This window comes from Neomonachus schauinslandi, chromosome 9, assembly GCF_002201575.2.
Source record: "Neomonachus schauinslandi chromosome 9, ASM220157v2, whole genome shotgun sequence".
Lineage (NCBI taxonomy): Eukaryota > Metazoa > Chordata > Mammalia > Carnivora > Phocidae > Neomonachus > Neomonachus schauinslandi.
The window spans coordinates 136958322-136978480 of record NC_058411.1 but is presented as its reverse complement, the minus strand read 5'-3'; the positions used below and the strand labels follow the sequence as shown (position 1 = coordinate 136978480).

The 20159-nt window shown below is 57.3% G+C and overlaps 1 protein-coding gene across 1 annotated transcript; it reads right to left on the bottom strand.

The window, feature by feature from the left end:
* Positions 1-8267: 8267 nt before the first annotated feature.
* Positions 8268-19868, bottom strand: ISG20 (interferon stimulated exonuclease gene 20). Its single transcript, XM_021680532.1, has 5 exons — positions 19825-19868; positions 19292-19404; positions 18786-19037; positions 9817-10017; positions 8268-8486 (listed from the first exon to the last, which is right to left on the bottom strand). Exons 3-5 carry the CDS (start codon positions 19011-19013, stop codon positions 8400-8402), a joined length of 516 nt encoding a protein of 171 aa, XP_021536207.1. The 5' UTR covers positions 19014-19037; positions 19292-19404; positions 19825-19868; the 3' UTR covers positions 8268-8399.
* Positions 19869-20159: the final 291 nt, after the last annotated feature.

Genomic DNA, 20159 nt, shown 5'->3' with positions numbered 1-20159 from the left:
CATCTATTCAACATAATCATTCTGAGATCTCTTTCTATTATGTGTCCTCATAGTTCATTCATGTTTATTGTAGCTGTATATCACAAGTTATTTATCTTCTCACACATTGATGGACACTGTTTCCAGATTGGGGCTGTTACAAATAAAGTTGCTATGAATGTTTGCATACAGGTCTTTATTTTGTCTTTTAAAGATTTTATGTATTTGAGAGAGAGAGAGAGAGAGCACAAGCAGGGGGAGCAGCAGGCAGAGGGAGAAGGATAAGCAGACTCTCGCTGAGCAAGGAGCCCGATGCAGGACTCGATCCCAGGACCCCGGGATCATGACCTGAGCTGAAGGCAGATGCTTAACCGATGGAGCCACCCAGGCGCCCCTGCATTCAAGTCTTTATACAGACAAAGGCTTTCATTTCTCCCAGGTAAACCCCTAAAAGGGGAATGGCTGGGTCAAATGGCAGATGTGCAACTTTCAAAGAAACTGCCAGACTGTTTTCCTCAAGTGGTCATACCACTTGATTTTCCCACCAGTAGAGTATGAGACTCTTCCAATTGTGCTGTATCCTCTCCAACACTTGGGGCAGTCAGACTTCCACATCTCAGGCATTTTAATGGCTGTGTCATGGTATCCTGTGTTTTTAATTTGCATGTCCCTGCTGACTGATAACATTGTATGTTTCATGGTCTCATTGGCCATTTTTGTATTTTTGGTGGGGGAAGGGAGGAAGCATTCATTCAAGTCTTGCCCGTTAAAATTGGGCTTTTAATAAGAATAAAATTCTGGGGTGCCTGGCTGGCTCAGTTGATGGAGTGTGCAACTCTTGATCTTGGGATTGTGAGTTCAAGCCCCATGTTGGGTGTAGAGATGACTTAAAAAATAAAATCTTAAAAAAAAATAACATTCTTCTTGAGTTGCAAATGTTCTTTATATATTCTAGATACAAGTCCTTTGATACGTGTGTTGTTATTCTTTGCCTCTGGTAGATCTTTATTATGATTAAAGTTCCTATTTGGTCTTTTCCCATTAGTTCAGTTTTGCAGCCTTTGGCATAGGAGTTAAGTTCCACAGATATCTCAGTGTTCTTTCCTGCAAGCTCATCGTTGACCTTCTTGGGAGCAATCAGCTTCCCCGGCTGGCTCTGTCTTTCTGGGGACAGGACACCAGTCCCCCGCACACACTCCTTCAGGTAAGCCAGGAGGGGGCCCACCTCAGAATGGAGCCTCTAGCAGTGCTGGGCTCATTACCCCCTGTCCCCTTGTGTCTACCCACCTCCCGGCAACCCTGAGCCCTTACAGTGAAGTTTCTACCCAGTGAGAGGCAACCACCCTCTTTCATAGAAAGCCCCTCCCCAGCCGGGGTTGGGATGGTACCCCTGGCTTGTTCTGTTTTCCTGCCCTCGAACAATGATGGGATGAGCAATACTCTGCCTCAGATGTGTGAGAGAAAGAAGACACGGCTAAAAAGTCCTCTCTCGGCCCATGCAAGGCCGCCATCTTGTCTGAAACCTAAAGCCCCTCCATGTTATTAATCTGCTCCTCCTCATCTCTTTAACAATTTGTGTAAGTCTAGGTAATGCCAGCTGACATGATATTATATATTTATTTGTATTTTATCCATTTCCTGTACTAGAATGTAAGCTCCATGAGGGCAGGAACCAAATATTTTGTTCTATCTTCTCTCCAGTGCCTAGAACAGTGCCCGGCACATACCAGGTACGTAATACGTATTTGTTGACTGAAAGGAGTCTTAGGGCCATCAGACTGGATGAGAGAGAGAAGGTGCTAAGAGAAGAGATGGTCAAGGCCCATGTCCTGAGGAACTGCAGAGGAGGAGGGAAACTCACTCTAGAGAAGTTGAATTATGTGGAGAGATCTAATAAGAGGAGAACCTAAAGATATCTTGAAGTTGCCAATATGGGGTTCACTGGTGATCTGATGAGCACAGTTTCCATGGAGAGGTGGGAAGAGAAGGCAGAGTTGGGGTTTAGAGCAAATGAGAGGTGAGAAAAAGGAAAGAGGGGGTGGGGTGTAGATGGTGTTCAGACGCTTGGGGCAGAAAGTGTGCCTAGGACAGTAGCTGGGAAGGTGGAGGGAGCAAGGGTTTTCTTTTGTTGGCTTTTAAACTGGGAGATGCTACAGCAAGCCTTGCAAATACACGTGCAAACAATATCGGTTCAGTTCCATTTTCCAGTGTCCTGTGCTGAAGGCCAGGACCCCTGAGGCCTGACCCCACTCTCCCCTTGGCCTGGGACACTTTCTTCTCCACATCAGCGTGGGGTTTGTGCTGCTCTAGAAGGAGAAGAGATCGGGCTTATCGTTCTCCTCCACGGGTGACGAACCCCAAGCATCTTTTCCCCAGAGATGAATTCAAGTCCCGAATCTACCTCTGCACCGCTGAGTGACTCTGGCCAACGGCTTGCTTGTCAGCGCCCTTCACCTCATCCCCAGTGCCACGGTGTTGGTGGTGGGGCCTCTAGGAGGGAGTCAGGTCATGAGGGTGGAGCCTTGGGAAGGGAATCTTTGTCCTTAGAAGAGACACCAGAGAGGTGGCCTCTGTCTCTCCCAGGTAAGGACACGACAAGAAGATGGCTGTCTGCAAACTAGGAAGAGAGCCCTCACCAGACGTCAGATCTGCTGCCACCTGGAGCTTGGACTTCCCAGCCTGAGGAACTGTGAGATATAAAAGTCTGTTGTTTAAGCCCCCCGATCTTTGGTATTCTGCTATAGCAGCCCAGACTGCTAAGACCCTGGCAGGACCACGGGAAGCTCCATTGATTTCGTTGGAGTGTTTCATAGCTTAAGGGGCAGACCCCACAGGGCTGGACAAAAGGTGCCTCCTCAGAGGACCAGAAACAGCTTGTCTGGGCCCCCCAACCCTTGCCAGCACCCCACCCGCACTCAGAGCCCTGATGCATCTTTGTTCGAGGCAATCTTTCATGGAGCACCTGTCTGTGCCCAGCCCTTGGCATCCTTGCCTCTGACCCTTGCACCAGGTGGGGATTGTATCTGCAGATCGGGAACAAGAACCTGGGACGGGCTACTGCTCAGGAGCACCCAGGCCGGAAGCAAGCGAGCCAGGGCTGTCCTCCAGCCTGCTGCCAGCCAGGTCCTGCCCTTCCGTCTCTCTGCTGAAGAGAGCCAGCCTTGGTCTGGTGCTTCTAACCTTTCCCTGTCCCTTAGAGGGAAGATGCTAGCTCACATCGAAAGAATTTTATTTTAAATCTGCCCCTCCTTTCTTTAGACTCCAGCTGGTCCTGGGTGCGGTGAGATCTGAACAGCCACGTCCTACCTGCTCCCCCATGGCCTGAGCTCTTCCTTCAGACTGAGGGTCCTGGGTGGGGGGCAGCCAAGCAGAGCTGCTGCAGACCCCGTTGGAGGACACAGCGGTGGTGGGTGGGGGGAGGGGTTGCTGAGCTGGGACTGGCTGGCTGAGCTGAGGCTATGTCCCTCTCCCTCTGTCTGAGCCCTAAATCCTGGAGGACAGAACAGGAAAAATGAAGAGATGAGGACACCCAGCCCTGAGCAAGGGACTAGCTCAGTGTCCTAAAACTGAGGTCCTGACCAGCATCCCCTGGGCCTTCTCCCCTTGCACCTGGGGACAGAGGCCAATGGGCTCTGCCACCGAACACAGCACATGGCTTGAAATCAGGGTGTTGGGGCCGGGCCAACATTTGCCTTTTCCTACACGTCTCAGCAAAGCTACTCCAAACCCTCTCTTCCCCCAGCAGGAAAAGCATATGTTCTTTCCATATAGAGGAGAAATTGTTCCACAAGTGAGTAAGCCTCCTGGCGACGGAGCCCGGCCTAGCCCGCAGCACGCCGGGCAGGAAGCGGGCAGCCTTCTTACCGCTCTTGGAACCAGACCCGGGCTGGCTCCTGACCCTCCAAGACAGCGGGCCTTTGGACGGGGCCTTTGGTGGGGAGCAGGGCCTGGGCAAGTGCCCGAAGACAGTTAGCCGGCCAGGCCAGAGAACTCATTCCCTGAATAGAAGCACTTTCCTCCACTCAGGCCAGGCCGGGCTGGGCGAAGGAGGGCGGGGAGGCCAAGGGGTTTGAGGGGGGCTAGAGAGCTCTCCAATCTCCTCACTCCAGCAGCAAATGGGCCTGAGTCAGAGGTGACTCAGGTACGCTCAGTGAAGCGGGGCCATTCCAAGACGGCCCTTCCCAGCCACCTCCAAATTCTCCTCCATGCCTCAGGGTTAAGTGGCAAAAAGTGACCCCATCCTCAGTGCCTCCATTCGTTCTGCCGGATCTTTCCAAAGCCAGCTCTGGGCTGGAGGATGCCACTAATTCCCTTGTCCCAGTGGAGTCCTGGTTTCCTTCCCACCTTTTCGCCATCTAAGAATCCGCTGAGAATGGGGCTGAGGGGAGTGGGCCGAGAAGGGATAGACACGCCGGGTGGTGGGTGGGCGGGGGGTGGGGAGCGGACAGAGGAGAAATGGGAGGGGCTCCACAGAAGGGGAAACCACTGAAGAAATTGGGGGCATCTAACCTGGGAAGTCAAAGACTCAGGGTAGGGGTGAGAGACATGAAAATGATCTAAAGGTGGGTGACAGGTCACAACATACAAGTGGAATTGCATTTATCCTGGGTGGGAGCCTCAGTGGGGCAAGCCCTGCACCTCTAAATCAGGGGCCCCACCCCACTGAGGAGTGCTTTCGAGACAGTGAAGTCTCTGTCTTGGGACATATGCAGGCCCCTGGTTGAAAGGAGTCAGGTGGGAGGTGGACTAGAGCTCAGGTCTCAAACTGGTGGCCTCCGGGCCGGACACAGGCCTGAAGGGGTTTCCACTGGGCAGCATTTCTGCACGGCCACAATCGGCTGAGGCTGAGTGGCCCCTGCCCCATCCAGCTGGGCACGCATTCCCAGTTCTGCACGGCACATCAGGCCCCAGACTCCTTTATTTCCTGCACTGGCCCCTTAGAGGAGGCCCTGCCCAGGGGGGGCCTTCTTCTCTAGGCTCACCCTGTAGGCCCACCTGCGGCAGGACCTTCCCATGGGCTTAGGTGAGACCACATGCCATGAGCCAGATAGAGTTTTCGGCTGCTAGAAACCACCACTGCAGGCACGTCCTCTGCTCTCCTCAAGCTGCCATCATGCGGGGACCCATCATGGTCTCGGGGACTGGATCTTCCCCCCCCCAGGACAGCAGTTACTCTCCTGGCCTTTCTGCCCTGGAGCAGAGATAGTCCCCCCGGGTATTTAGGGTCTGGGAAGGGCACCCAGGGCAGGTGCACTGTGAACTGAGGTAGAGGGGACCAAGTGAGGAAGCGCACCCCCTGGCCCCCGGTCCAGGAGGGCGGTGCAGGGGACAATGCCAGCAGGAGTGGGTCTGCAGGAAGGTGGGGCAGGGTTGGGGGGATGGGGGATTAGAAACTAACCGGGGGAGCAAAGTGGGGCAGCTAAGGGCTCGGGAAGGAGAGAGCAGAAGGCAAGGCGATGCGGAGCCCAGCTCGGCCCTCTCCCCGTGTGCCTGGGGTGGAGCCCGACCTGCCCTTGCCAGGACTGAGGGCCGGAGAACAGGAGGGGGTGTGCTCCCTGGGCAAGGAGATTCCACCTGCAGCCGGTATAGGCTGGGGCAGATTGCAGGGCGGTTTCGCTTCCCTGGCCCCATCTGCTCCCCCGAGAGCTGTGGGAGTTGGGACTAATAGTCCCATTTTACAGATGAGGAGACTGAGGTGGAAGTTGTGCAAGGCCGAGTCTAGCCCCTGGGTAGGAGCGGGGCTCCTGGGCATTCACCAGGTCTGGGCTGCTGGGAGCGGGTCTGCTGCGGACGATAGGATTCGTCCGTCCCAGCAAACATGACCTTCCTCTCCTCTGCGCTTTACACCCTCGGCCAATGACACCACCACTTGCAGGCCACGACTCCGGGTGTGCTGGGACCCAGGGGGGTCGGGAGTCCCGCGGCACAGCCCAGAGGCAGGCCTTTATTTTGATTATGATCAGTGGTGCCGGGGGCCGTTTGTGGGTCCCTACCCCCCACCAGCTGGGGCTGGGCACCGTGCGTATGAGACCTCCAGCCTCTTCTCCCCCCACCTGATGGATGGGGCACCTGCTCTCTGAGAGCTGAGACACGCAAGCCAAGTCAGCCTGACTCTGAAGCTCGTGCTCTCTACTGGCTATACAGAAGGTGGGGGGTCTCGCGAGTGGGGCCAGGGCCCACGGCACACGCCCCCCCCAGGTCCTGACCCTCACTCAGCGCCCCTCTGGGAGGTGGGGTGGGCGCCTCCCCACTGGGGGCATCCAAGCACCACAGCCGGAAGCGGGAAGCTGGGTTAGAGACTTCCTTGGGGAACCCCGGTTCACCCCTCCTTTCAAGGTGGAAAAGACCTTGGCCTGGGAGTCCTACAGAGCTGGGGCTCACCTTCCAGGCCCGGCTGTAACTCACTCTAGCTCAGTGGCTGAGGGAGGGTGGCCTACAGGGTCCCTGCTGCAGCCCCCTAGCCATTTTTAAAGACACAGCCCCTCGCACCTCATGCCTCCTAAGTGTTCCTGGCTGCTTCGGCCTTGGAGGCCCCTGGGACCGCAGACGGCCCAAGGGCACCGCCTGGTGGCCAGTCTTAGCCAGGCAAGGCAGCCGCAGAGGGCCCGGTCACAGCCCTGGAGTCGGTGGGGCCCTGGGGCCGGAGAGAACCGTGAGGGAGCAAGCTGCCCCTCCCCGTTCTCGCAGACGTGCGAGGGAGGGAGCCCCCCGGGTTCCCAGAGGTCAGCGTGCAAACGGGAGGCACTACCACTAGGATGCACTCTGAGGGAACAGCTCTCGAGTTCGGGGTCGGGGGGCCTGGGTTTGAATCCCTTGGGTCCTTAACCTCACCTCGAGTCCCTCATCTATGTAGTGGGGCTATTTAGGACACGTTTTTCAGGGCTGTGGACCTCTCTCTGCATGAGCAGGCGGCTGGGGGAGACAGCAGGGGGCAAGGCTGGGCCGGCAGCAGGAGTCTACCCTGGTGGTACTCGGACCACAAGCTGGTGGCTCTCAACTGTGGCCGCACATGACAATCAGCTGATGCTTCGCTGTGGCTCTCGAAGCATGCGGCAGAATCAACGGGGAACTCGTGAGAAATGCAGATTCTGGGGCTCCACCCCAGACCTGCTGAGTTGGCAATTCTGGGGTTGGGGTCCAGCACCCTCCAGGTGATGTTGATGCTCCGTCCAGTGTGAGAACACTGTGCTTAGGGACTGGGGTTGCCTAAAAAGCAATCTCAGGTGATTCAAATGTCCTGGGCATCGGAATCACCTGTGGAGGTCCTGATCAGAATCAGCTGCCCCCCCACCCCCCCCCCCCCCAACACACACACACACATACACACACACGAGTCATTCTGGTTTAGAGGCACCCGGGCATGGATTAAAATAATGACTACAGCTGACCCCAGTGAGCAGTCTTCTGATGTGGACTCTTAGAGGTCCAGCCCCCGCGGCAGAGTGTAGCTGCTCTCCCCGGGGTCTCCTAGATCAGAGTGATGCAGACAGTAACCACTCGTTACTGACGTTTGCTGGGTGTGTAAGCTCTGACAGGCGTGGTGCCAGGAGCTTTGTGTGCGACATCACACAAGAACCCTATCAGTTGTTAGAATTCCCCATTTTAGGGGATGCCTGGGTGGCTCGGTCGGTTAAGCGTCTGCCTTCGGCTCAGGTCATGATCCCAGGGTCCTGCGATGGAGCCCCACATCGGGCTCCCTGCTGGGTGGGAAGCCTGCTTCTCCCTCTCCCTCTGGTGCTCCCCCTGCTTGTGCTCTCTCTGTCAAATAAATAAATAAAATCTTTAAGAAGAAAAGAATTTCCCATTTTACACATGGAGAAACTGAGGCTTGGGGAAGTTAAGTAACTCAACTCTAGCTACTAAATGGCAGAACCAAGACTCCAACTTAGTTCTGACTTCAAAATCCACTACCTTTGCTTCCTCATTTTACAAGAGGGATGACTTGCTGAAGGTCACCACATTCTCCGTACCTCCGTGCCACAGCCATGGCACCCATTTCAAGATGGCACGAATGGACCTCGGAGCCGGGTGCCACCGCCCTGGACGTAAATGCAACAGGAAAAGGGAGGCAGGGGCAAGGCTTTAGTTACATGCCACCTAGATTCCTCCAGCTGCTTCTTGGATACACAGGATTCAAGATTATTCAGGAAACCGACGCCCCTGCCCCCACCAGCCGCGCACCCCACCCCCGTTCCAGCTCAGTGTCTTGATGGTCCTCTAAGCATCACACAGACTGGGGCCCATCACCCTTACCCGGCTCAGAAAAAGGCAAGAGGAGTATCCAATGATGGAGTAGAAAAAATATAGAGCTATTTTACTGCTAAAGACACATTTTCCAAAAGCAAGGGGGTTGCTGTCTTGAAGAGACGAAGACTTCGGGACGAAGGTGGAGCTCCAGTCCCGCTCCACCGGGTGGGCCCTCAGCGGGCTCGAATGCGCCGGGAGATCCGGTAGAGCTCCATGGCTGCCTTGGCGTCCTCCACCGAGCTGTGTCCAAAGTGGCTGTTCTGTAGACACAGGCAGGGGCGTGGGCTGGGGGTGAAGGCAGAGACCCCGTGTGACCCGGGCCTTCCCCGCTCACACCCCAGGTTCCAGGGCCCCCATGTGGGTCAGTGGGTGAGTCTCTGCAGGTTTCTGACACCCTGGACTCAGCAGGTGGCTGGAGCAGGCCTGGCTTCAGCTGTCAGCCCCGGAGCTGGGGCCCTAGGCCCAGGTGTGGCCAGGCACTGCTTCCGGCATCCGGAGAGCCGGGCTGTGCCCTCCAGGTCCTAATCAGCCGGTGGGGGGAGGGGGTGCTGCAGATTGCTGTCAGACACTTAGGGAGCTCCAGGGCACCGGGCCCATATAGAAAAATAGGTCAAAACGATGTTTCTAAAGTGCTACCTCAGTGAATCCGTGTGCTGACCACTCTGTCCTTGATCCTGTGTGCCACAAGGCTAACAGAGGGGCCCAAATTCAGGTCCCTTCCCTGCGACCTACACAGTCCCCAGTCGCCCGGCCAAGCGGTGCCTCACACCTCAGGCTGGGGCTCCTGCTCGCCCCTCCCCGCCCCCCTCCACGAAGACTCACCCTTCGGACCGCTGCACACCTGCCCTCCTCCCCGCCCACCCGTCCTTCATCCCTTCGGGCTAATGGGCCACCCTCCCTTCCACCAAGAGTTGCTCAAGCACAGGGTCCAGCCCTGCCGAGCCGTGCGTCTCCAGCCCCCCGTCCAGCCTGGCCCAGAGTAGGTGCTGATAAATAGCTGTTGACCGGGAAGACCCCCACGTGGAGCTGCGACTGCTAGTGTCTGGCCCACCGCCCTCAGCCCTGCCAGCTCGGTGACCTCCCAAGCACCAGCACCCGGGCGCCTTCGCCTGGAGGTGCTGAGGAGTGGGGGGCCCCGGGAGCAGCAGTAGCTGTGCCTGATGGGAGCTGTCAATACCTCCGCTCCCTGCATAAATCTGAGGTCTGTGGGATTTCCCAGAGGCCCGCAGTGGGGTTAAGCTTCAGTTATCCCGGGGCAACTGGCTTGAGTTTAAAAGCACACGAACAAAACCTTTGTTGGGTGCCTTCCCTTCCCTGCCTCACATCCTCGCTCTCCCAATGCGTCCTGGGGTCACCTCTTGAATAAACCTCCCGCACTCTGGTGCTTGTTTGGGGCCAGGGGCCGGGGAAGCCTGAAGCCAGCGCCCCTCCTTACTCGCGTGCCCACAGCTGCTCAGGACTGGGGGGGGTCGGGTGGTGGGCAGAGCATCTTTGGGGTCAAATGTGGGGGTTCTGGAGCCCCTGGGGGATGTGAGAGCCCTGCAGGGGGGAGGGGGCCCCCGGGGCCCGGGAAGGCAAGGGCGTGCTCACCTGGATGCGCCGCCCGAGGAGACGCTCGCTGAGCACCCGGAGGGAGACCCGCTTGCAGGACAGCAGTTTGGCTTCTCGCTGCAGCAGCCAGTCGGTGGACGTGTCGTAGATGGAGTAGTTGCTCATGTTCTCTTTCAGCGCCTGAAAGTCGTGCTTCAGGTCGTGACCCACCACCAGCTTGCCTCTCAGAAGCTGCAGGATCTGGCCGGGAAGACAGGCAGCCCATGCCTCACGCAGGGTCCTCTGCGTGGATCTGGGGCAACTGGTAGGAAGCAGCCCCTCCTCGGCTTGCTGTGTGACTGTGAGCAAACTGTCCCCCCCTCTCTGGGCTTCCAACCTATCCTCTATAAAATGAGGAGACTGGACCGGGCTCCTCCTCACGCTCAGTGGTTGAGGTCCATGCCAAAGGCGTGTCCCCGATTCCTTCAGTGGCTTCCACAGCAGTGGCCGGTGCTGAATATGGCCCACGTGCCAGGCTAAGTATGTCATCTAATCCTTTCAACAGCCCTACTGTGGCAGGCAGAATAATGACCCCCCAAAGATGCAGACGCGTTGCCTGGCAGAAGGGAGTTAAAGTTGCGGATGGGCTCAGGTAGAAGACGACCTCCCAATAAGGGAGATCGCCTGGATTACCCGCGTGGCCCAACATAATCGCAAGGGCCCCTATATGTGGACGTCAGTGATTTGTCCTGAGGACTTGGCATGCAGCTACTGGTCTTGCCGAGGGAGGAAGGGGCCAGGCGTCAAGGACACGGCAGCCTCTAGAAGCTGGAAAAGGCAAGGAAACGCACCCGCCCGCAGAGCTTCCAGAAAGGAACGCAGCCCTGCCCACACCCCGATTTCGGCCGTTGAGACCCGTGCCAGACTTCTGAACTGTGGACCGGCGAGCTAACACATGCCACTCAGCTTATGCTTTGTTACAGCAGAACCACAAAAAGCTAACACAGCGATGGGAGAGGCCTGTATTTGACTGACATTTTGCAGAGGAGAAAAACTGAAGCACCAAGAAAGGGAAATCATTTGCCCCGGGTTACTCTGCGGATTTTAAAGCAAGTTTGCGGATCCCTTGGCACCTCTGCTCTCCAAAGATGGAGCTCAATCCCCCTTGCCTGGAACGAATATGGGCCAGCCTGTGTGACTTCTGACTTCTCTGGGGGCCAGTCCCCCAGCAGCCCCGAGCTACTCCGAAGCCACCTGCTGGAGTGACCACAGGGAGGCGGAGAGCCATACCCAAGGGGCCCCGGCGCCAGCCACCCGATGGGTGGGCAAGCGAACCTCCGATGACTCCGGCTCTGGGCCTGTGGGACGCCTGAGCCTCCCAGCTGGCCCCATCGGCCAAGCCCTGTCCAGATTGCAGATGCACGAGCGAAGTAAATATTGACCTTGTTCAAGCCACTCTGTTTGGAGGTGATTTGCGAAGCACCGTTAGATCACTGGGACAGTCACACAGCTAGTTAGGGACTCAGTGCTAGAGCCAGCCTTCAGAGCCAGCAGGCTGCTTGTCTCCACCACACTCCCAAAGAGGCTGCTCCAGGCCCCCACCAGCCACACAGCTGAGCTTTGGGGAGCAACCCCTGAAGTACCCTCACACGTGCCCAAGCCCGTCGTCTTGCCTCTATCCTGACTCCTTTCCCATGGTGGCCCCGTGGACAACCTCCTACCTCGAGCCACATGGGCCACTCCCCTCTCTTTACCCTGGCTGCCATCAGAGAGGACGGGAGGGGGGATCTCGGGCGGAGCTGGAGGGGCAGCTTGGGGCTCAGGCCCCCCTTTGGACAGCTCTCCGATAGCTTCTGCCCTGTCTTCTGTGCCTGGGGGAGACTTCTCACAGGGCTGACACCCTCCCATGCCCCGCTTCTGCTTCTACTGGCCTCCTGGGACATCACGTGGGGCATTGCACGATCTCCCTTGGCCACCACAGGATCCCTGTGGCCACTCTACAGAAGGGGAAGCCAAGGCTCAGAGACACGAGGCGACTTGTCCATGGGGTCTGTCCATCTCCTGTCAGCAGGCAGTGTCACCAGCCTGCCCATCACCCCCTCCCCGTTCCCGTGGTTTTGTCGGTTTGTCGGGACCACCGCTGCACAGAGCCCACAGTCAGCCTAGGGACTGGGGAGGCTCGCTTGAGGAATGGAGCTGGGCCGGTCGCATGGACACCAGGGCTGCTCACGCTTGGGCTGAGGCGTCACCCGGTGAAGGCCCAGACATCCGGGATTCCAATTTCACATTTCGACAGCTGGCACCGCCGCTGCTGATCCAGGGCTCACGCGAGTGGCGAGGGCACACGGCCTCAGCAGCAGCTCGAGGCCTGCGTGTGGAGGAGAGCGCAGTGGCCAGCACTAGGGCCGCGCTGGGCGGCCGGGGGTCACGCGCTCTTTCTCGTAGGGACATCCTTTAACATTCCCAAACAATGTGGCCTGTTTTCCCCCAATGAGGAGCTGGCTCGGGGCCCAGTTCACACAGAGCCCCGAAGGACTGTCTGCCATCCCAGAAACGGCAGCCACAAGAGGACCGAGTCCCTGGGAGGTGGATTCCTGGGAACTTAATCACTTCCGGAGCCCGAGGGTCTCGGGGCTGGGGGAGGGGGGGTGGTGGCTACAGTCAGCACCACGGGACTCAAGATGAGACAGACAAAATACCAGGAGAGGACAAGCAGAAGGAAGAGGAAGCCAGGAAAAGAGAAGAATCTGTTTGGCAGCGAGATGCCCGCAACCGTGCAGGCCAAGGATGCTGGGTGCTGGGCAGGGAGAGACTGCAGGTCCTCGCTGTGTGCTCTCAGAGGTCAGACCACGTCTGGGCTTTGGCTCCCCGGGTGCAAGGTGAAGGCCGGGAGAGGTGAGGCTCCAGCGGCCCCTTCGCAGCCAGGGCTCCACCGACTTCCTGAGGCAGGGCTGGGGAGGGAAGCGGGGGGCCCGCTGGAGCCCGGGGGCGGGACCTCAGGGCTGTGTGACCTGCTTTGGCTGCGGGACCTGCCCTGAGTCAGAGTCAGGAGGCAGGTGTGTCAGACACAGGAATCGCTCAAATTCCTGGAGAGAGCCCAGTGGGTTGGACGAGGGCCATTCACCCATGTGCTCTCGTCGCCGGCCCTGGGCCAGGGACTTTCCTCACCTCACCCGGGCACCTCTCAGCACGAGGATTCCCATTTCCCTGCCACAGGGGAGGGCACTGGGGGCCAGAGAGGTGGAGAGGCTTGCCCAGGGGACACAGCTGGTGACCTGAGAGCTGCAGCGAGGTATCCGGATCTGCCTGACCCGTCCCTATCCTTACACTTGTCCTTGTCACCACCTGCTGAGGACCTAGTTCAGCGGTAGTGATGTCAGAGGGGAGAGCGATGTTGGACCTGTGTCCGCTGTCTGAGGACTTCCTGAAGCAGGAATGGGGCCCCTGTGCGGCTGGAATCATCATGCCATCTTACCGACGGGGACAGGGGGACACAGCGGCGTGTGCTGGTATCACACGGAAGGGGGATGACAGCCCGATGCCACTGCATTCCCACTCTCGTTCCAAGTATTTCCCAGATGTGCCTGATCAGAAAAATCACCTGGGGCCCTTGTTAAAAATCCAGAGGGCCAGGCCCTTCTGTCACCTTCCGGAGTGGCCCTGGTCCCCTCCGTCCTCCGGTCCCCTGGCCGGCTCTGCAGGTGTGCCCACCCCAGCTTGTGCCCGCATCCCACAAGGCTGCTTCTGCTGGGGGAAACCTGGATGGTGAAGTCATCCTCCTCCATCTGGCCAGGCCCCAGAGATACCGGCCCAGGGGCGGGGCCCCAGGCAAGGGCAGCTATACTGGAAACAGCTGTCAGAGGTCTCCCTTCTGCTGCATTTCCCTCCTAAGCCGGGAGGCTTCATGGGATTCAGTTGGTTTGTTTGCCAGCTAAAAATGTAATTATCCCTCCCCGATCCCGGTCATGGGTAGATGCTATTCAACAGACTGGGTTAACATTAAGAGAGCATTAACTTACAAAAAATAAACTATAACCGATTAAAAATTACTGTTAGAAAAACAACAACAACAACAACAGCAGCATGAACCCACCAGGTGAGAGCCCCGAATCTGAACATCAAGTTGTGTCACAGCTTGCTGTGTGTCCTTAAGCAAGTCACTGCCCCTCTCTGGACCTGTCTCCTCATGGGTTCTCTCCTGCGCTGACAGCCTGATTTGTCGGGCTCTCTAGAGCAGGTTCTCAACTTGGGCACTGTCGATACTTCTTTGGCGTCTGTGTGGCCGGGGGAGGGGCTGTCCTGTGCATTATAGGATGGCTTAGCACCATCCCTGTCCTCTCCCCACTGGATGTCAGTAGCAGACCCCCTGCCCCACTATGACAACCAGAAATGTCTCCAGATACTGCTAAACGTCCCTTGGGGGGCAAAATCATTCCACACTGGGAACCACCGCTCTAGATGATGGGCAGACCTAGAGGTTTCAGAAGATAACAGGCAGTAACTTTCCACTATAAAAGTAATGTGACCACATTTCAAAAAGATAAAAATAAAGAGACAAGGGAGTAGCAGGATCCCGTGCACAACCCTCCTGGGTGGGCTGGGTGGGGCTTCGTGGCTCCCCAGAGCCCTGCTGGCTGCCTGGGCTGGTCTATGGCTCACCAGGAGCGGGGCCCACTCGCCGCTCCCGTCCGAGGAAGAGACAGGCTGGTGAGCAGCGTTTGAAAGTTGCCTGCGTGAAACCAAGGCCTGGCGAGCCCTAGTCTCACCTGAGAGGTGTCACCCAGCCCTGTGGCGGTCTGATAAATGGCTGATAGGCTTCTTCCCTTTGGGATCCCCCCACCCCAGCACATCTTGGGACCCGTGAGCCCCGTCTCTGACTTTGGGATTAGAACATATGGGTGATAGAGTGGGCTCGAGCTGCCTCTGTGTCCTTGTTCATGGAAACGAACGACCGCGGTTGCGCTGTCCCACATCTTCATGCACAGGCTGGGCCTGACACCGTCCCTTACATACACTGGACATAGCATTCCGAGAGCACATTTATACACGTCCATCATGGGATTGAATATCCCAGAGCAAATTCTGGAGCCAGAATTTGGGTCTCTGCTCTATGCCTTCCTTGGACAGCTTGCTCAGCCTTGCTCCTCTGTTTGCTCATCTGTAAAATGGGGTAGCGGTGCTGGTTAACGACTTCCCAGGACTCTTGCGGGGAGCAAAGGCAGTGGTGTGTGGAAAGCACTTAGAACAGAGCCAGGACATGGTGCTGGACTCCCCTGCACTGCTTCACCCACCCTGCGGCACAGATGCTCCTACCGAAGGGCACAGAGAAGTTTAGCAACAAGCCAGAGGCCACAGACCCACGTCCACGCACGTCTAAGGACAGTGTGCTTGCCCTCCGGCCCCAGGCTGGGTGTGCATCCCTGCCTCCTGGCAGCCAAGGCCGGCATGAGGGCAGAGGCAATTTTGTTCCACACAGCTGCCAGAACTCCTGTATTTTGTGAAAATCAATTCGACTCCAATCCCACAAACATTCTCAGGGTACCTTCTGTGTGCAAAGCACACCATCCAGTCTGGGGGCAGAATAAAACACATCGCAGCCGTGTGGAACTAGGCAGACCAGGTGTGTGGACAGGCAAGCTTTAAAGTACAGGGGCCATGGCAAGGAGAACTAGAGGCCCCACGCGGGGAGGTGGGGATGGTGGGCAGGGTGGGGGAGGGCATCACGAAGGACTCCTCTGGCCTGAGCCTGCCAGCGTGGTAGCTGACCCAGGGTAGGGCTGGGGGCTGGGGGAGAGTAGGGGTGTGGCTGGATGGTGGCTGAGCTAGGAAGGAAGGTGGGACAGGCAAGTCGGTAGGGTTTGGAGGTCCACGAGTGTTGTGCTGGGGGACCTTGGGCAATGGGGAGCCATGGGAGGTATCTGAACAGTGGTATGGGGAGGCTGTGATCTGAGCCAGGCCTGGGAAAGTTTCTCTGGCACAGCATCCCTGCTGTTCAGGCAGAAAATGAGAGCCAGAATCTAAGATCACGGTTCTCAAGGGAAGTCAGAAAGGGGACTCAGACCTATCATGTGGGTGTCTGCCCTTCTTTCTCCATGGGCACAGTCAGTGACCATCAGCTGCCGGCCCGGCATTGTGCTTTGGGCTACAGGCCACAGCACTGCATGCAACCTACTCGAGGCCAGGGAGGAGGCATTAGCAGCCCCTGTCTCTGATGAGCAAACAGGTTCAGGAAGGTTCGAGAACTTGCCAAAGGTCACACCAAGCAGTGAGTGATGGAGCAGGAAATGTAAACCCCAGATGTGGTTCAAAGGTCTGCCTGGTCTCTAGATTCTTGGCTCCCTCTCTGGGCAGGGCTCCGAGCTACACACGGGAAGCCTCGGGCCTGGCCCAATCTCCAGCTGAGATTCGAAGCATTCTGCACCGAATGTGGATGGGGACCTAGGCAGCCCGACGCCCAGGCCAGTGCTCCAAGGCACACAGCGACTTGGTTGCATGTCGAGACCAGGGAACGCGAGCAGCATTTCCCTGCTGCCTCCTCTCCCCCAGGCTCTGGGCTCTCCGGCCTTCCTGCCGCTCTGCCAACGAGGGGATGGGGGGCTGGGGAGAGGAGGAGGACGACGAAGGATGGAGACACGTAGTCCACCTGAGTGCTCAGTGGGGATCTGAGTGTGGGGAGTTCCTGCCGTGTCCCTGGGCCTCCCGTTGACCCCTGAACATCCAACCCACCTCTTCCTTATGCTGCCTTCCCCTGCTTGGTGACTCCCCTTTGGCCACCTCCATCCTGACATTTTTTTTCTTCCCAGTCCTCTGTCTGCTGATGCCTTCCCAGAGACCCTGACTCACCCCCTATCGACATCTCTTTGCTCACTACCATCTATCCTCCACAGCACCCCCCATTCTAGTCTTCTTGAAACTTGGGTTTGATCCTGCCATGCTCTTGCTCAAGAATCTTCCACGGCTCTCTGTGGCCCACTGGGTTGCAGACACAGGCTCCGAAAACCCCTTGTGAATACCACCAGCCTCACGGAGTCTTTCCAGAGCCATGCGGATGTACCGCATCCCCAGCTCAGGGCTCCCTGGCCTCCTCTTAGTACCTATAGGACAGTGCTGTCCAGTAGACACATAATGTGAGCCACATGTGTAATTTTAAATCATCTAATGGCCATATTTAAAAAGGTAAAAATAGGGGAACTTAGTTTTAGTATGTTTCATTGAACCTAATATTCCAAAATACTATCATTTTAACACGTAAGTGATATAAAAAAGTATTGAGGTATTTTATGAATTTTTTAATAAAAGTCTTTGCAATCCCATGTGCATGTTACATTTACAGCACATCACGGTTCAGACCAGTCGCTTTTGGGGCGCTCATAGCCACATGTGGCTCGGCGGGCCCCTACTGGACACACAGCCCCAGAGGTCTGAGCCTAAGCTCTGAGTCCTGACCACCTTCCATTATGTGAACCTTGGCGAGTCACTTAGTGTTATGGGTTGAATTCATACGTTGAAATCCTAACCCCCAGTACCTCAAAATGTGACTTATTCGGAAATAGGGTCATTGCAGATGTAATTTGTGGAGGCCATCAGGGCCCTAATACAACAGGACTGCTGTCCTTATAAACCAGCAACAGGGGCACAAAACACGCACACAAGGAGAACACAGGCGAACATGAAGGCAGAGATTAAGCTGATGCTTCTACAAGCCAAGACACACCCAGGACTGGCGGCCGACCCCCAGATGCTGGGAGAGAGACGCAGCATGGACTCTCCCACACAGCCGCAGAAGGAAGTAAGCCTGCCGACACCCTGAGCTCGGACGTCCAGCCTCACGACCGTGGGACAATAAATTTCTGTTGTTTGAGCCCCCAGTCTGTGGTACTTTGCTACGGTGGCCCCAGCAAACCAATACACTTAGTTCAATCGGGCCTCAGTTTGCGCATCTGTAATATGGGCATAACAGACGATCGTAACAGCTAACGAGTCCTTATAGAGGCACTCTCTCTAGGTACTTTCTCAATCCTCAACGATAATCCTATGAAATTGCGACTATTATTACACCCAGTTTCTGTTTCAGGTGCGGGAAACTGGGTACACAGAGAGGCTGCCCAAGTAACTTGCCCAAGGTAACTCAGCTGCTAGGTCACCAGCCAGGATTCAACACTGGCCCTCTTAACTCTGGGTTTACAGCTCCTGAGAACCCTCCTGGCGGCTGTCCCGTGAGGTGTGAGCGAGCTCCAGACCACCAGTGCTTGGGAAACAGGAGCTATGGTTGCTTATGTTTTGTGTTTATCTTGGGCGTGCGGCATGTGCACCTGGGACAAACCTTGGTCCTCTGTGTTCCTCTGGGACTTCCCCTAAGCCCCAGTAGCCTAGAAACTGGTGAATTTACTTGCCCTTCTAACCTTCCCAGAAGTGACTAAAGCTTGTGCAAGAGAGGTTGAGTTGGCTTTCCATCTAGTGGTTCAGAGAAACAGAAACAGAAACTGGGACCTGAATAAGTTATCACAACTAGGTGAACCAGGAGGGTGGGAAATCTTGGGACTACATACTGACCTCAAGCTGACGGAAGGCCTACCGTGGGTCTGGGCGCAAGCTCTCCCCTTGGTCCAGGGGCTCCAGCCTATTCTCCAAGACCAGGAGCCCCCTACCAAGGGCCCAGCCAGTGAGAGCCCTGTTTCCTCATTTCCTCGTGGGGCTGACCAGGGGCAGCCAGGGTAGAGCAGAGAATCCCACCGTGGGGAACATCAGGTGGAACCCAGTTCCCCCATCACAAGGCCAGCAGGGTGGACCAGATGCCCTGAAATTTCCCCAGGTGTGAGTTTAAGGTTGTCTGAGGGCAGGAGGCCTTCGCAGGGATGCCCTAGTGCACTCTCACATAGAGGTGGGGGGAATCTGCCACATCTGGGGTCACAGATCTGGCATCTGGGGAAGGTGCCAGGGAGGTGCGCACGCGGATGTGTGGCGGGGTGGGGGGCGGGCCGTGGCCTCCCCGCTGCCCTGGCCTGACTGGCGGACAGCCCTCCACTCACCTCCTGCCGGGCCGCGGCGAATGGCGTGGCCGCCTCCATGTGCCGAGGCGTGATCCCACTGACCGGGGTCCTGTAATCAGTGATCTCCCCCTCGGGCCGGATGAACTTGTCGTAGAGCACGGTGCCATGGAAGTCCACGAGGCTGCAGCGAGCCAAGCCGCTCTGCCGGCCGGGCCCCAGCCCCACCATCTCACAGTCCATGGCCACCACCTCAAAGTTGCTTGCCATGCTTCAGCGGGACCCTCAGACGCGCTGGAGAGGGGAGGCGGTGGGGGGGGCATCACCCAAGGGCCAACCGCGGCCCCAAGTGTCCTTGGCCACCACCCCACCAGCCTGTGCCCTCTGCCCCGTTTGTCACGAACACCACCCAGCAACAGGCAAAGCTGGCCTCTTGCCACCCCGCCCGGCTTCCCGAGCCCAGCAGTCCCGGGGCCTCGAGACGGGCAGGGCCGCCCCCCCATGCCCCCTCCCTGCTCACCCCCTGCACTGCCCCAGCTCCCACTCACCTGCCTGCCTCCACTGCCCTTGGCTCACGTCTGCCTGTCTGGTACCACTTCTCCGCTAGTGCAGTCACTCTGAGCTGTGACTCATCTCTGACTTCACGCCGGGAATCCCGACCCTGTTTCAGTTTCTGGTTTGTTATCAGGCGAAGTCAGGGGCGGGAGGCTGGGTACAGGGGCTGGGCCGTTCCGGCTCCTCCGGCTGCCCGCAGACTCCCTGTGCTGGCAGCTCACCTTCGCCCCTGCACCCCCACCCCCCACCCCACCAAGGTCTCGGGGCCCTCCCCTTCTCAGATGATGTGGCTGATGAGAATTGAGCAAATTGCCACCTTCCTTCCCTTTCTCACCCTCCGCCTGCCCGGAGAATAAACATCCCCAGGATCGGAGACCACAGAATGTCCCACAACTTCCGGGGCCACTACCAACCTGACACTCAGGGACGTCTCTTATGGGGGCCGGGGGGGGGGTTGGCTCTTGGGACACTGCGGCTATTAATAGGGAGGGCATGAGAAGGCTGGGTGCGAGTGGGGCTAGCCCACCTCCACCCAGGGAAGGCGAGGAGGCCGGGAGGGAGCCCCTAGAGTCTCCAGGGCTTCGGGGATGTCGCAGAATCCACCATCTGTCTGCCCTCAACGGCTTCTGCCTCCAGCTGGGCTGATACTGTTGGAGGACAAGGACAAGAAAGCCCAGAAGGAGCCCCCACCAGCCTGGCCACACTTCCCAGGGACTACACCACCCCCTCCCAGGCTAGAACTCTGACCTCTTACGACGGTGCCTGACACATAGGGCACTCAGTACTTACTGAATAGAGGAATGAGTTATAGCTGGGACAAAAACAGAACCAGCTTTCAATGAGGAAGGCATCACCATGGAC